The 16708-nt window shown below is 38.6% G+C and overlaps 1 protein-coding gene across 3 annotated transcripts in view; it reads left to right on the top strand.

Annotated features, from left to right (window-relative positions):
- The first annotated feature begins 1001 nt into the window (after positions 1–1001).
- RNF180 (ring finger protein 180) overlaps positions 1002–16708 on the top strand; it is a 140078-nt gene continuing 124371 nt past the window's right edge. For 2 of the 3 annotated variants that reach the window (XM_033111096.1, XM_033111098.1), the window contains exon 1: positions 1295–1544. In XM_033111096.1, the coding sequence (XP_032966987.1) occupies positions 1539–1544 (6 nt within the window). In that variant the 5' untranslated portion in view covers positions 1295–1538. Of the gene's footprint in view, positions 1104–1294; positions 1545–16708 lie in introns of those variants that run through there. The other variant, XM_033111097.1, reaches the window with a different exon arrangement.

Raw genomic sequence — 16708 nt, forward strand, 5'->3', positions numbered from 1 at the left:
GAAAATATTCATTCTTTCATCCTTCTTTTTTTTTTTTAAGGAGGGCACAGCTCACAGTAGCCCATGCCAGGATCCAACCGGCAACCTTGGTGTTATTAACCATGCTCCAAACAACTGAGCTACCCGGCCACCCCATTCTTTCATCCATAAGTAAGATGTTTGCTTTCTGGGTTGTTTGTTTGTTTTGTTTGTTTGTTTTAGGATAGTCTTTATCAGGTTGGGGGCTTTCGCTTTTATTCCTAGTTTGTAGAGTGTTTTTATCACAAAAAAGTGTTCAATTTTATCAAGTGCTTTTACTTCATATATTTAGGTGATCCTGTGGTTTTTATTGTTTCTTCTATTAGGAGTGTATTACATTGATTAATTTTGTATGTTAAACCAACCTTGCGTTCCTTAGATAAATCCCTCTAGGTCATGTTGTAAAATGCTTTTTCTGCGTTGTTGGATTTGGTTTGCTAGTTTTTTGTTGCGGAATTTTGTATTAATATTCATAAGGTATATTGGTCTGTAACTTTCTTTTCCCGTGATGATGATGATTATTTGGAATTGTTACTGTTTTCATCAGATTTTCAAGTGGGAAACCAATGTATACAGTCCTACTCTTGGGACAAGACTCCAAATAAGCCACTTCAGGCAAATGGAAATTTCTGAATAGCTGAAAAAGCAACACAGTTTTTTGAGATTCATCTGTAGCCTCCTTCTCCTTCCTCAAGCCAATTAATAAAACTTGCTTTTTATATTCCAAATTTTATTTGTAGTCTTGCTCATCTATTTTCATTGCTCTGAAAACAGTTTATGACTGCTGACAAGTCAACATTCACTCCAGAGGCCCCCCTCACTCCTTGAATAAGCACTTTGATTGACCTCCAGTTATCAACTCCCAATCCCCTGAAATTTGTCAAGAGGGGAGTCAAGAACACGTCAGTGGTTAATCTCGGTTGCACAAAGGTGGAACCTTAGGTACAAGAAGGTAAGCAATTCAGATAGTGATGTCAAAAGGGAAACTAAAACCGGAGAGGTAGAGGTGCTGCCTTAGGAAGTCTTAGGCATGGAGATGGATCCTGGGGACACCTGTCGATTTTAGCGGGGAAGAGACCCAGCAGGTGGGTTCAGAGCTCAGAACTGCAAGAAGGGCTGGGTGAGACCATGGGAGATGGGAGATGGCACTCCCACCTGGGGAAGGGACAACAGGAGAGAACAAGTTTCCCACGGGCGCGCCTGGCCCCGCGCGGCTGCGCTGCTCGCCGGTCTGCGCGGGGTCAGGGCGGGGCGCCGCCCACGCGCGGCTCGGGCCGGAACCCGCGGGGGTGGGTGCGCAGGGCCGGTGTTGGCGGGGAGAGCCCGGCGCGGAGACGGAGGCCGCGGGCTCCCCGCTGCCGGCGCCGCTGGAGCGCTTTCCGCGGGGTTTGGCTCCTGTCGCTTCCCGTCTCTCCGAAGCAGCATCACAGCCGCCCGAGCCGCTGCGAGTCCTCGGAGCCGGGCTGCGGGCGGCCGAGCGCGCCGGCTCGGGGCGCGGAGCCGAGGGCTCCGGGACGCGGATGCAGGTGAGGCCGGCGGCTCCGAGGCCGGGGGAGCGCGGCGGGGCGCCGCTCCCCGAGCGGTCCGGTCTCCGCCCTGCCGGCCGCGGCGGCCCGGGGCCCGCGCTCGCCCGGGGAGGGCGCGCCGAGCGCTGCGCTGGCCGGCCCGGAGCCTCCCACCTCCTCTCCCGGCCTCGGGGGATGCGGCGGCGGTTTACCTTTCACACCTGAGGCTCTCCCTGGCGGCCTCAGGGCGCAGCCCGCGAGAGGATGGAATTACACGGGGTCTGGAAACGTGAGCCCGGGCGGCGAGGGGCCGGGAGCGAGGTGGGGGAGGGCAGGGTGCCAGCCGAGGGCAGGGAGACCGGGGTGGGCGACCGGGCTCCGGTGCTGGACGCCCCCCAGGCCCGAGGTGTGGAACTGCGTCCTGTCTCTTACGGGAGCTTGTGGGGAGAGGGCACACACCCCCTTCCACGGCTTGTCTCCTCTGCACGGATCCACTTTCTTTTGTCTGGTCCATTTCGGTATCGGCATTGCAGATGCTTTTGTTGCAGCCTTGGGTCCGGAGAGTACAAACTTTCTACTAGGCAGAGGTCGTCGGAAGCTCTGAAATGCAGCGGGGCGCAGGTGTGGAGATGGTCCTTGAGTGGGGGATTATTCCTAGTGCCTTATAACATGTTTGTATCACCGTGGCCTTTTGGAGATCGTGCTCAGTATATGTGTAACATCTAATAGTTTTAAGTGCACCCGGGAGAGCATTCATTAGTTAACTTCAAAGGAGCATTGTGTAGGCAGGTTACTATTAAATTACCCCATTTTATAGACTTAGACAGCTGAGGCACCCAGGAGGAAACATGGTTATAGAAAAACTAGGCAGTCAGCACTTGTGGGAGCTGTGATTAGAACGCGTCTGACTGAGTTGTCCTCCGTCCAGCCACTCAGTCTCAAACAAAATTTCGTGCTCAGAGTGCCTGTCTGATACTTATTATATTTTTATTTACTCATTAATTACTAAAACCTCTCCCACCCCCGAAAAAACAAACAGAATGGAATCCTTTCAGACTCCTGGAATAGTACCCCTAAAAATGATACTTAAAAGAAGAAGAATCATTTCGGTTGTTGAATAGGATCACTACAGTAGTAGTAGGGGCTAAATTTCCTTTGTCTTTCATCTGTCAAATCTTTAATCTCCTATGTAAATATGTCTGCTACTGGGACCCAAAGATACTTAGTGATCATCAGAGCAGAGACCCTAAGTGTTTATTTAAGAAATAGAATGGAGGCAGCCAACTCTTAGGTATCCCTAAACATTGAGCAGCAAGTTTTCTTTTCTCATAGAAAAGAATTAAAAATTCAGAATAGTCATTTTAATAATTTTAATATAAATTAACTTGTGATCATATGCATACTATGTTGTGCTTTCTTATCTCTCTAGAATCATCTACAACTTATGAAGTTTCCCAAGGGTTTGCTCTTAGATGATTTTGCCAATAGATCTTTTATTGTCCCATTTTTCTTCCTCTCTTTGATTTATATATTTGGTTTTTCAAAGTGGAGATATATTTTTCTTCTAAAATTCAAGGAGTGTTAAAAGAAACAGCTTTTTTCTTAATCAAATAGACTTATGTAGGACTTTTATTAGTGTATCTGAGGATTGACACTAGCCTCTTTAGTACGTACCTCTCATAAATCAAGCAAGAATTCTTCCAGGCAAGTATGCAGTGAATTAATAATCATTTTAATAGATCTCTGCAATATTTTGTGACACACCTACCTCATACAATGCCTTTTTATCAAGCAGCATAAAGCTGAAAAAAGTCAGCTTTTGCTAGCTATATAGCACAATTTAAATTTTGCTAGCTATATAGCACAAATTTTAGGGCACAGTGTGCCTAGACTTAATTATTGACTCATAATAAATACTTGCAATTCTCTTTCCCTTAAACCACTTCACTTAGTTGTGGAAGTATCATTCACTTAAAAAGAATGATAATCTGTCTTTTGTCTCATAAGGGGTATTTGGAGAATTAAATGAAGTAATATCTAGGAAATATTTTGAACATAATGGAAGAAAACTGCTTTGTGACTTGAAAGCCTGACTCTACTGAGTCCTGAAACACTGTCCCCTCCCCCAAACATGCTGTTATTGATGTTTTTAAAGAGAGGGGTTATTTGTGGTTACCTTAGGAGGCTAACCACTTATTGCAAAAGTACTGCTATTATTCACAATTCTCTTGAATCTTTTGAAATTTATGGTCAATTTATAAGCAACATAAAAATTTAATTTTAGAATTACTTTTGTAAGCACTTGTTTTTTGTTTGTATTTTTTAAATACAAAAATTATGTATGTAACTCTGTTTGAACACCTGTTTACTTTCAAACTTGGCGGAATGATTTCTGCATGATTGCAAAACTCAGTTCTACCTTCAAGGTTTTACCACTCTTAAAGGATATTTAAAAGATTATCCTGAAGGCTATGAAGGCAATTTCAAAAGGGTGGCCAAAAAATAATTTTAAATAATAACAACATTGTTAGAACAAGTTTGCATCCTTTTCAGATTGACTACTTTGAAGGGGGCAATGCTTCCCTGTAGGCTGGATTTCTATATCTGTGTGTACATTTGTATGTTATTACACATTTTGAAACTAATAATTTGTCTCTTAACCTATCACTTATTCTAAGTAGAATACAGTAAATAAATCATGTATAGTACTGGAACAGTATTACGTTGGGGTATACTTAATATAAAAGTTTGAACTTCACATAAAAATAAATGTAAATCTTTATAATAATTTAGAATCATAAAAGTTGCCTCCACATTATATGTTTTGAGTGTAATGTGGCTGGGTTAAAATAGCCTCATCAGAATATAAAATTGCTATTTTCAAAAGAATTATTAGCAAATTGTGTGTATGATAAATTTTCCTGATGACACCAGTTATTCATTTTCTTCGTTTCTGGGTTGTTTAAAAATTTTTATAAGTGTATTATATATACTGTAAGTGCCAGAAGTCTGTTATAATTGTATTAGCAGTTAAAAGATATTGGCCTGGTCCTCTAAAATCATTAAAAAGGAGTTTTATTGTAAACAAATATGACATCATTTTCTGAGGGAACAGTTAGAAGTAGAGAATTTTCTGTGCAGTCTGTAGCTTGAGGACAGGGATAATACTGTGACTACAAATATACTCCATTCCACTGCATAATAAATTCATAATTAGGAACATATAAAAAGAAAGGGAACTATCCTTTTGATATTTGAATGGAAAAAATAGCTTTTTTTCATTATTTGACAGCTAAATCTCTCTTTTTAACTAAGAGTGAATGGTTAACTTGGAGAAAAGTCAGATTTTGAGTCAGACTATTGAAGTGACATGTAAATTATCAGCAGACAATCAGAAATTTCCTCTAGAACAGTCTTTTAAGATAAGCAAGTATGGTGGTAAAGATTATTTCCTGGTTATACACATGGTTTGCCTCCCAGATGTGCTCCATGTCAATCTCATCCCATCTGTGAGTTGTACTTGCCTTTGACCCTTACTCTAATTTCTGACCGTCATCTTTGATTGCCACTTTGGGCAGAAGGTAATTGCCTCAGGAAGGGAGGAGGATATTTGTTTCAAATATAACAGACGCTTTTTTTTCTCCATTTGGAAATTTAATGTTCATTTTTAAGGACTAATCAAAATTTCCCCTCATCAAACAGCCCCAATAAGTAGGCAGTCCCCACTAAAATGGGACATAAAAATGCCCACATTAAATATCTGTTTTGGCCCTAGTATACAATAAAGTATACAAAAATAGAATCATGTTGATGAAAATTGAGTATCTTTAGTGCAATAAACAACATTAATCACTTAGTTAACAAGGTGTTTTGTTGCTTTCTTAGATTTTTAGAAAATCTTTGAAGAAATGACATGACTATTGTCTTTAAAAACCTAGCTGTGAAAATTGGAAGGGTTACATTTAAAAAATTTTGTTAAATTTCTCTGTAGCATGGAGAAACATTAGAGATTATTCTAATTATAATAGAACTGTCCTCAGGTTCTGTAATCTCTTTACCTGATTAGTTCACTGATGGTTTGATAGCTGGAAAAACCTTAGAAACAGGCAATAGATCATTAGCATAGATTTTTGTCAACATTTTTATTAAATTTATTGGGGTGACATTGGTTAGTAAAATTATATAGGTTTCAAGTTTACTTTTCTACAATACATCATCTACGTATTACATTAAAGAAGCTTCAAAATATCCTTCATAAAATAGCTGAGATAAACATGAGACTGAATGAGAATTGCCTGGCCTATTTAGAAACCTGTGGAAAAATTGTATCCAAGGGTCCAGAACTGAATTATGACACTCATTTTGTCAACATGGAGTGACTAGCATAGACATGTGGACCAGTGACATAATGAGTAAATTGGGGACTGTCTACTTAAGGTTTATTTCATAGAGATAGAAATTAAAACTAAAGGAAATTTTTTTTCTGGCATATGCTGCCCAAATTTTGGGTTTTAAGGTACAATTTACTCTGTCCCAAACCCTTTGTCTTCTGGAGATTATATAAATTGTAAAATAAGTATTTGCATAGCTGAACCTGTTTGACTTAGAACTAGCTAAGACTGTAGAGTCCTAAATACAGCTTTCTCTGCTCTAGTCAGACATTAGACATTTGGCTCATCAAACAACCGTACCCTTTCCCAACTTGGTATTTTGGTTTATGTTATTTTCCTTGCTCAAGATGCCCATTCCTCTCCACTTTACTTGCTGTCTAAATCCTCTCTATCCTTTAGGACCCAGTTGGAGTAGAGGTTACCATCATCCTAAACTTGGTGTCTATCATTCTCATTCATGTTTTTATACTTTTGCTACATATGCATGTATCAGTAAACAAAATATAACATTGTTGCACATGCTGTAAGTTTTTTTGTAACTGTTACCATGCTGTGTGTATCCTTCTTTACTGAGTATATTTCTGCAGCCTTTTCCTTGTTTAACATAGCACCTTGGAATATTTTTCTAGATATATATACAGCTTTAGTTTATTAACTTTTATTGCTGTATAGTATTCCATTGTATTAATGAACAAAAATGTATTTATCCAATCTATTGATGAACACTGGGTTGTATACAATTTTTTGCTACTACCATAACATGTTGCTGAAATAAACATTTCTATATGATATATTTTCTTATGCACATGAAAATTTAGAAATAGAACTGTAAATGCATAGGTACACATTTCATTTTTACCAAATCTTGCCACATTGCTTTCCAGAATGCTTGTGCCTAGTTATATCTACCCATGATAGTAGTTTATGAGGTTTTTGTTGTTGCTCCACATTGTTTTTTATACTTGGTATTGTTAGGTTTTTAAAGTTTTCCCAGTATGATTGGTGTGAGGTAGTATTTTGTTTTAATTTTAATTTTCCTGATTTCTGGTGAAGTTGAACACTTTTCATATGATTGTTGGCCATTTGGATTTTGTCTTCTGAGAATTGTGCTTTTATATTCTTTGTTCATTCTTCTGTTGGATATGTGTCTTTTTAAAAATTTGTGTTGTAGAATTAATTGTAGATATTAACCATTTCCTTATAGTATTTGCAGATTTCTCCTGCCTGTCCATGGGTTGTCTCTTAATTTTGTTTTTATTTTCTTATACTGAAGTTTAGAAAAATATCAATATTTTAAATTTATCAGTAATTTTGACTGTTTCTTGGAACAGTTTTTTGACTTACATGTAGTCACAACCTTGGTCTTCCTAAGGTTTGTAATTTTCTGCCTTACTTTCTTAAATTCTTTCTAGATAAGGTATGGTATAAATAAATAAATATGTTACACAGTTTATCACTGGAATATACATAAAATTGTTAATATTTAAATTAATAATTAAAATTTATGTAAAAGAGTTTCCCAGTTCAAAATGGCATCTAAATAGCGGCTTCCAGTGTAGCTTTTCTCATTTTTCCTTAGTTTCCTATGAAGGCGTAGGAAAACTCACCACAAAACAAAAACACAAAAACTTCCTAAAAACCAGGAGAAAATAACCTTAATTAAGAAGTGACTGTCCTCTATGAGAGGACTTTTCTCTGCATCAGCACCTGCATATTCCTCTCCCACCCTTGTCTGTTTTTATGGACTGTCTGATGAATACAGGCTAAGAGGCTTCTTTCTGCTCCTTCAGTCAATTCCCTCCGATACACAGGTCCTCTACCAACTAGCAAACGGGGAAGACATCCCCCTCTGCCTCTCAGATACTGCTCTGTAAGCAGGAGCTGCTGGATTTTCTCTCGTTTTCTGTATTCCTGGCAAATTCCAGGAACCCACTAGGCAGAATGTAATAGGGGGTTGTGGTGGGTGCCACAGAGCATTAGGAGACCTGAGACACAAAGAACCCAATGATAATACATAGCAGCATTGCGGTTCTAGTCATTTTCATGGGTCATGTCAGCTTTTCTCCCAAAGAAACAGGCAATAGAGTAGGGCAAGATCACCCTCTGAAGAGCAGGGTGGAGAACAGAGAACCAGGCAGGCGGTGAAGGCCCATTCGAGATAGGGAGACTAGACAGAGTGCTTTGTACGTCAGGAAGCTCTGCCACCACAGATCTGAGCAGGTGGGCAGAAAAGTGAAGTGACCGTGCGTCATTTCCTCACCTTGTCTATTTCACACCCAGTCTGGGCAGCTCCCCATGATCGAAATATATAGGAAGAAAAAGAAATAAAAGCAATCTGAAATGAAACCTCTGAAACACTGTGACACAAAGGAAGATTTATTATTGAAAGGACTTGTAATATAACATTCATTTTAAAGACTTGATAGGTAGTAGTCACTTGAATACCGTGTTTTATATCTGTATGCTCAATTTGTGCTTCAGGGGTTCTGCAAATAGTGAAATATTTCACCATTGCATTGCTTTTATCAATTGATATTTTGGAGTTCCTATAAGCGTTTGTCTGAGGGGAAAAGTGCAACTGCGGCTTTCTTAAATAATGTCATTCTCAAAAACCTGAACTTTAAAGAACTTCTAGAAATCGAATCGATTTCATTAGGAGATCTTGCTAATCACCATGGAAAGTTTTGTTGTGAAATTATGAATGTTGGATTTACTGAGAGTCATGAGTAACTGCTCGTTCAGTAACTGTTCAGAATATAGGGTAAGTTGGTGCGTCAGATGTCTGGAAACACTTAAAGAAGGCAAGGTAAACCCTGCATATTTCAGGGGCCTCTAAGGGGACAAGCGAAAAAGCATAGGCAACAACGACAACAACAACAACAAAGCCATTCTTTCCTGACTCCTTAAAAGTCAGGGCACAATGTATGGGCATCACCAGCATAAATCACTGAATGTGAAGACAGGAAATAACAACTAGTGTAGCATGGCTGTTTTAGGATTATAAGCAAAAACTTCATCTTATTACACCATCTAAGAGCATCGCTGAATTTCTGGGAGATCCATGCTGAAAGACTGTATAGAACAGCTGTCTGCAGAAACATTTGCTGCCAGGTAGTGGTAAATTTATTAAAAAAACAGAATAAATGATAGCAATTGGTTATGTCATGATGTGGATTCCATAATTCCAAAGGGCGGGAGTACACAAAAGCAAAGCAAAGGTTAAAAAAGTACCAACATCCATATGGTGAGACAGGCATGTGTGCAGAGTTTTTGTGGGCTCTCTTGACTTGTTGGACCCTGTTTTATTTTTAGAATGGCTTAAAGAGAGTACTTCTGATATCTCCCACAAAGTGATAGGGACTGAATGGAGTTCGGTGACACTTGGAGCTAGTCACTGCTTCCATACCTCCTTTCTGCTTTTCTTACTGTGGTCAGCTAAGCTGCCAGCAGATAGGAGAGGACGGCCACTGATATGTGTTGCCTCTTCTGTTCCAGTAAGTGACTTAAAAGAGAGCACGTTCCCCCATCTCACCTTTGAACTCTCAGTAAGGACTTTAGTCCACCTCACTCCTGTCCTGAGAAATCTTAAGACTGTAGAAAATCAGAACTTCCTCCTCACAAAATGGTGGAAATAGTTTTGGAAGTTAGTTACTTAACTTCTCTAGGCCTCAGTTTCCCCATCTGTAAAATGAAGTTAATAATCTTTAACTCATAGGAATGTCCTGATGATTAAAGGAGTTAATACCACTTAATAAGTCCTGCACTCAAAAATACTAGCTAGTACTTATTTTAAATGATCTCAACCCCTTCACGTTCTATATGTAGAGATTTGGGTTTAAAAAAAATATGTAGAGTATGCCACTTTCTGGCCTAATGCTAAATAAAAAGAGAAAAATACTATTTTCTGATGGATAGCTTCATAAAGAGGGTTATAAATAATTTGAATACATCCAGTCACATATGGTCATCAAACCACATATGATGTCATGAAACTCAGTCTGTGCTCTAAAATAGAGACTCTAAAAAGTCAGTCTCTATAATAACTTTATGAGGCTGAGACCAGCTTCCTTTGGTAGTGTTTGCTAAATTTATTCGGGTGATGCCCATAAATTGTGCCCTGCCTTTAAGCAGTTAGGAAAGAATGGCTTTTTTTTTTTTTTTTTTTTTTTGGGGTCTTGCCTATGTTTGCTTGCTTATTCACTCATTCACTCAAGCTGTAAGTGTCCAATACTTTTCTAGCACTACAGAAGATTAACCTGTCAAGGAGTTTGCAACTCAGCAAGGAAGACAGGCACAGAACAGATAATAAGTGTGATCAGTGTTCTGGAGGAGAACTAGAAAGGCTTTTGGAAAAAATAATGTGGAAGACCCCGTCCCTCCCCCAGAAAAGGGCATTTAAGCTGAGACCTGAAGGATATGGCAGTACTTCCTGGCCCCTTGAGGCCAGCTTCGTAGGGGTCCAGGGGCAGGAGCAGGAGGAGAGCCAGTGGAGTGCAGGAACTGAGGAAATGCTGGCCTGCCGGCCTCAGAGCATGGGCAGTGGCCTGGGCAGCACAGCCAGCACTGGGGGTCTGCTGAAAGCAGCAGCAGAACAATGAGTCCTTTTGCATTTTCAGCCTTCAGTGGAGAATACAATTTTACACACACACACACACACACACACACACACACACAAGAAGTGGAGTACAGCATTAGGAATAGAGACAGTGGAAATGTAATGGATGTGTGCAATGTCAGAGGGATAGTGGATGGGGGAGGGGGTTGTCACTGTGTGACGGATATAAATGATAAACATCTAAGTATTAAAAAAAGAGAGAGAGAAGAAAATACTTCAGATTTCTATAAAGTTATACTTTAGTGACCAGAGCCATAATTGCTGGCTGAGAATTTTTGAGGTTACACATTTATTTATTGTTTATGGAGTATGTAGAATGAAATACCTTCCTCTCTGCATATTTCTTCTTTGGTCTATTAAAGGGAAAGATTCTGTCCCATTCTACCTGTTTGAAAGGGCTGACAAGGAAGTTTTTGCCCCCAATCCACCTTAATTCTCTTCCCTCCCTGTTGCCCCTTCCTTTCAGGAATCTGAAGTTTTCAGAACAAATCCGAATATCATGACTATAATTCTGAGTGACATTGCCTAATAACAGGAATTAGAAGGGTTTTCTGCAGTTGGTTAACAGAAAAGGGAGGCTTCCACTTATGATAACCTGAAAACCTATGCCACAAATAAGAACTTCTCTAGAAATAATTGATTATATGCTACATAGATGTGTAGATGACTATGTAACAAAGTAAAAGAAAGCCCAGGAAAGGGTGGGAGAGCTTGGCAAGTAGACAGATGTCATAAAAACTACCCTTGGTGTTAGGGTGAGGTTGCTAGGCTCACTAGTCTAGGGGTTGGATTAGGTCTTGGGTACACATGAGTCAAGGAGTTGAGATACGAGAGCCCCAAATTAAAGCCAGGATTTGGGAAGGGCGACATTCTTAGTAGAAAAGTAGATTAGAAAAAAACGTGATCCACTGACATGGAGAGGTTATAAGGGAGTCTATATTGGTCTCGTCTCTGAATAGAAGGTGGAAAAAAGTCTGATCTGGAAAGCTTGTTCATTGAGTTAGAAGGAAAAAAAGGAACTATAAAATTTTCAAACACACAGAAAAATAGAGAATGGTATAGTGAATCCTTATGTATCCATCAACCAGCTTTAATAGTTACTATTCTTCTATTCTTGTGTCTTTGTTCACATTATATAATTTTGCCTATAAGTACCCAAACTTACAACATTTATCTCTAACCTAAGGTCTTTAAAAAACATAATAGCATTATATATCACATCCACAAAATTAACAATTTTTTCTTATCATCCAATACCTAGTTTATGTGTAATTTACCCCAGTTGTCTCAAAAATTATATTTTTGAGTTGATTTATTTGAATCAGGATTCAAATAAGGTATACACATTGCATTTGATTGGTATCTTGAATCTGTTATGTTTCTCCACCCTCTTTTAAAAATTCATTTATTTGTTGGAAAAAACCAAGTCATATGTCCTGTAGAATTTCCCATATTCTGTGTTTGGCTACGTGTATCCTCATGGTATCATTTCATATGTTCCTCTAGTCTCCATAAAGTGCTTCCTAAATTTAACGTTTGATCAGTCAGGTTAAGTTTTTGTTTGTTTGTTTTTTTATAAAGAATGTGTTGTAAATGGTGCTGAGTACTTCTGATTGAATTCCATCGGGGCACGTGATGTTTGGTTGTTGTTATGGGCTACATTGTATCCCCCCAAATTTGTATGTTGAAAAGCCATTTCCCAGTACTTGAGAAGGTGACTGTATTTGGAGACAGTGGCGTTAGAGAGGTGATTAAGTTAGAACAAGTCTGTTTGGATGGGCCCTAATCCAGTCTGACTGGTGTCCTTATTAGTAGAAGAAATTTGGACTCAAAAAAGACACCAGGATATGTGCCTAGAGAGAAAAGACCATGTGAGGACACAGGAGAAGGCAGCCATCTAAACTTTAAGGAGAGAGGCCTCAGAAGAAGTTCACCCTGATGACCCCCTTAATCTTAGACTTCCAGCCTCCAGAACTGTGAGGAAATAAATTTCTGTTGTGAGGTACTTTGTTATGGTAGCCCTAGCAAACTAATACAGTGGTCCTCTTTTTAATTATGATTATTTAGTTATGATATTAGGTTTGATGTTTGAGTTCAGAGGCAATTGCCTTATGAATTCATTACAAAATGCTCCATCATCCTTTCTTTCTAATGGTTTAGTATCCATTGATGAGTTTTTATTAGGGGTTTAAAAATTGAGATTATGTTAATCATCCTATTTTATTAGCAGTTTGCCTCTATACTGAGGAATATTTTCTCACCAAATCTACTTGTATACTGAAATAGTCTGTATAGCAAAGGAAGAATAAGTGCTTGATTTCATTCTTTCCCTTTATTTATCCATTTTCAGATTCTGACAGCCTCGAAATCACCAAAGGATCTTTTAACTTGCAACTTTAGGACTTGAATTTATACTAGCAGGGTGAGCCAAGGAACCCTAAACTGAGAAACTTACTTACAAAGTATTGCTGTGCTGCTGATGTCCCTTGAGCACCTGGCATTTACACTGTGAAATTGTGCTTTCTGGAGGGACAGGTCCTCAAACAAGGTCCCACACAGGCCTCGTGGTAAAGATGAATTCATAGTCCAACATAACAAAACTCAGGAGGAAATCAGTGAGAATTAATAGACATAATTGAGGGGAAATTTAGATCCCCAGAAAATTTAAATGAACCCAGGCTCTGTATTGGGTTCTCTTCTCTATCCATACAGCCTTGTAGATCTCATCCATTTTCATGGCTTTAGGTATCCATCCCATATTTAAATTCGTGCTCAGTCACTCTTCAGGACTACAGACTCTTGAATCTAGCTGTGTACTTAATAGTTCTATTTGAAAGATGAGTAGCCATTTCAAACTGAATATATCCAAAACTGAACTCCTGTTCCACCTGCATCTTTCCCCATGTCAGCTGATGGCAGTTCCATCCTTACAGTTGCCCATGTCCCAAATTCTAGAACCATCCTTGATTCCTCTTTCTCTGAAGACCCCATATTCAATCTGTCGGGAAATCCTGTTTGTTCTCCCTTCAATATGCATATCCAAAATTTGACCGTTATTTACCCCCACGAGGCTATCACTTGCTCTGAGTGTGATCGTTTGGGTGGATTGCTACAGCAATGTGTTTTCATTCAAATGGAGTTTATCTAGTAGAAGAATTAATTGATATTTTCCATAACCACACTTCTGCTTTATATTCAGAATTTTATTTAAAACTAAATCTACTAAGCCATTTCAAAACATGCTACCTTGTCTCATTTTTCTTTTCTAACTTTAATTATGAATAAGCAAGCGTTTACTGGGGCAGGAGCAGGACTTTGTAAAAGCACACAGTATGCTAGGACAACTATTTCGATTCAACTAGAATTATATGAGAACTTAAATCAAAATGCAGTCTCTGAATTGGGCTTTTCCCCCCATGAAATGCAGCATAATGTACTTACTGAGAGGTATGGCTCGTAGGTGACCTTAAATGAAATGAAGCACGTGGCTTATACTTGATGTGTTAGAATTTCCTTTCGATCCCCAAAGTGAGAGAACAATAGCTCTAGTTGCCCTAATTCAATTCAGTGACATCTATAGTCACATGCAAGGTATTGGGTAGTATTGTGAAGAACTATAAAGACTTGAGACACTGCTTCTGCCCTTTCTCTGGGAGCTTACACTTGAGAGGAAGAAACAAGTGTACACATTAGTATAGTACCTGGTGGCTCAGTGACATGAGTACTAAAGAGAGGCTTAAGTAACAGATGAACTGTTCAAAGGTACAGGCTGCTCAGGGAGCAAACAACAAAAGTGCCAGGAGCTTTAAACCCTTTTTAGGGGATAAATAAGTAAATTATTAAGCTCAAGTCTCAGCTTCCAGATGAGTGTTTTATGTACTAGGAGATACTTACTGCTTTTTTGGCTCCATTATCTAGCAATCTTTTGCAGTAACCTAGTATAGCTGCCTCTACATCCAACAAACAGCCTCTCTGTGTAACTATTCTTTGGCCCAGAAGGAAAAAGGAGTTTGAAGCCAAGTTCGTATGCTTATCTTTGCTGCTGCCACTTTCTCATTGAATCCTTTCTTGATTATTGATACTTGGCCCATCAAAAAGAATATAGCCATTCAATAAAAGTATGGCACATTGGGCAACTACTTATTGACTTCCAATTAAGAGCAATCTTTATATCATATAATATATTTCACATAAAGTAAATATATTTTAGCCCTTATATACCCTTCTAAGAAATCAGCCTGAAAAGCATTTGGAAACAGAAGGCTCTATTTGACCTCAGGATTAATTCTTCACTTAGATGTTTCCCTCTGAGAACCCTGACAATTTTGCCTATTCTGTCTCCAACTGGCGTAGAACCCCTCTCAGCCTCTCATATACTTTCACAATATAGTATTTGCTATTCTTTGTGTTTCCTGCTAAAATAGTACACACACACACACACACGTTTGCTCAGCAAATATTTATTGAGTGAAAGAATACACTCAAAATACAACTTAAAATTAATTTTTAAAAATCACCTGATTTTATTTTCTTCTTGATATTGTCTCTTCTTGGTCCAATAAAAAATATTATTGGCACTTTTATTTAAAATACATTTAGATATATCTTATATTGATCAAAAATCTCCAAAAAGGGCTCAACCTATTCCTTGAAATAAAAACTTGCAGACTCATCATATGGTGATTTCTAAGATTTACATGTGAATCACACATTTTTGAAAAGTATATTTCAGCTTTGCTCACAACTGTAGTCTGTATGTAATACCTTTTCTTATAATTCCTACCTAAGAAAGTAGTATGTGAGAAGTAGTGTGTGATAAGAATGGGTCCTACACACTATTACTTTCATTCATCTTTAGAATTTATTCCTTCTTTTACCAAAGAATGGTAGCAGTTAAAATGGGCAAAATTAATCAAGGTACAGGAGTTACAAGATGTCTGCATTTCTTCGGTGATTTTTTTTTTTTTTTTTACAGTTCTTAAAGGTGGTCTGACAGATTGAAAGACTGCAGTGAGCATTCAAGACAGTGTCTGGAGTATGTAGGTGAGAGAAAGGAAAGGGAAAAGGAGAAATTTATAGAATAAAGAGGTGGTGGTCAACATTGATTGTGTAGCTTACGAAGCTGTGGGAGGGGAAGTACTGGTAGCTACAGTAGCATCAAATTTCACATTACCTTTATTCCCTCAGGTTAAATATGCACTGTGTTCATGTCTAAGACGGCAGCAGGCCCAGTGAAGGTAGAAGAGAAGTAGAGGGAAGGTAGGTGAGACCTGACTTGATGGGGATTAGATAGTTTGACCTATTGGATACTTTTTTTAATCAACAAAAGTTGGATGCTTTTCAAGAAAAAGTGTTTCTGGATGTGAATACCAAAGCGCATGCAGAATCATTTAAACAGTTAAGAAGTTGTTGAAGTTGACTTCAACATGTTCAAATCCCAAAGTGTGTAAACCTCAGTAATTATTGAAGAAGATTGAGATGTCTCTCTGTCACTCATGATTTAGACACTTTTAGAGTTAATAAATTTGAGAATTCAATTGCCATTGTAGTCCCTACAGCTACCAAGTCTAGAATTATACCATTGGCAGTTTAGAAATCGCCTGATCCAGTCCCCTGTTTGTACATATAAAGTATCTGATACCCTTGATAAAGATTGAAGGCTAATTTGAGACGGATCCTTCCACCTTTTACGAAATAATACAAGTTCTAGAAATATCTACTGAAGTACATAAGGCATATAAATTCCACAGGAATCTAGTCATATCCATAAGACCCTGTTTTAATTTCTGCTTAATGTAAGATTCCTTTTGGGGTCCTGATGTATTCTTATATACTTCACAAGCAAATGTCGTGACTGTTGCTATGAAAATTCAGTCATTTATGTTCTTTACAGTTTTTCACAGACCATTGATGGTAGTGTTATTAATATTTGTTTTTTGTGGCCTGCTTGGATTTGGGCATATTTTATTCCAGTTTTTCTGTGTTCATAACACATTTACCTCAGAAATATTAAACATAAGCAAGGGGAGCTGACATAGTTTCAGTTTTAGAAAATAGTATCTATGTGAACAGTCACTGGTTCCAAAGCCCACTTCAGCGAAACGGTTGTGGATTACTTCTGAGGTTACTGCGTCCTGCAGAACAGTGAGATTTCCCTCACATTAACAATATGCTACTTC

The sequence above is a fragment of the Rhinolophus ferrumequinum genome, chromosome 7 (genome assembly GCF_004115265.2).
Source record: "Rhinolophus ferrumequinum isolate MPI-CBG mRhiFer1 chromosome 7, mRhiFer1_v1.p, whole genome shotgun sequence".
Classification (NCBI taxonomy): domain Eukaryota; kingdom Metazoa; phylum Chordata; class Mammalia; order Chiroptera; family Rhinolophidae; genus Rhinolophus; species Rhinolophus ferrumequinum.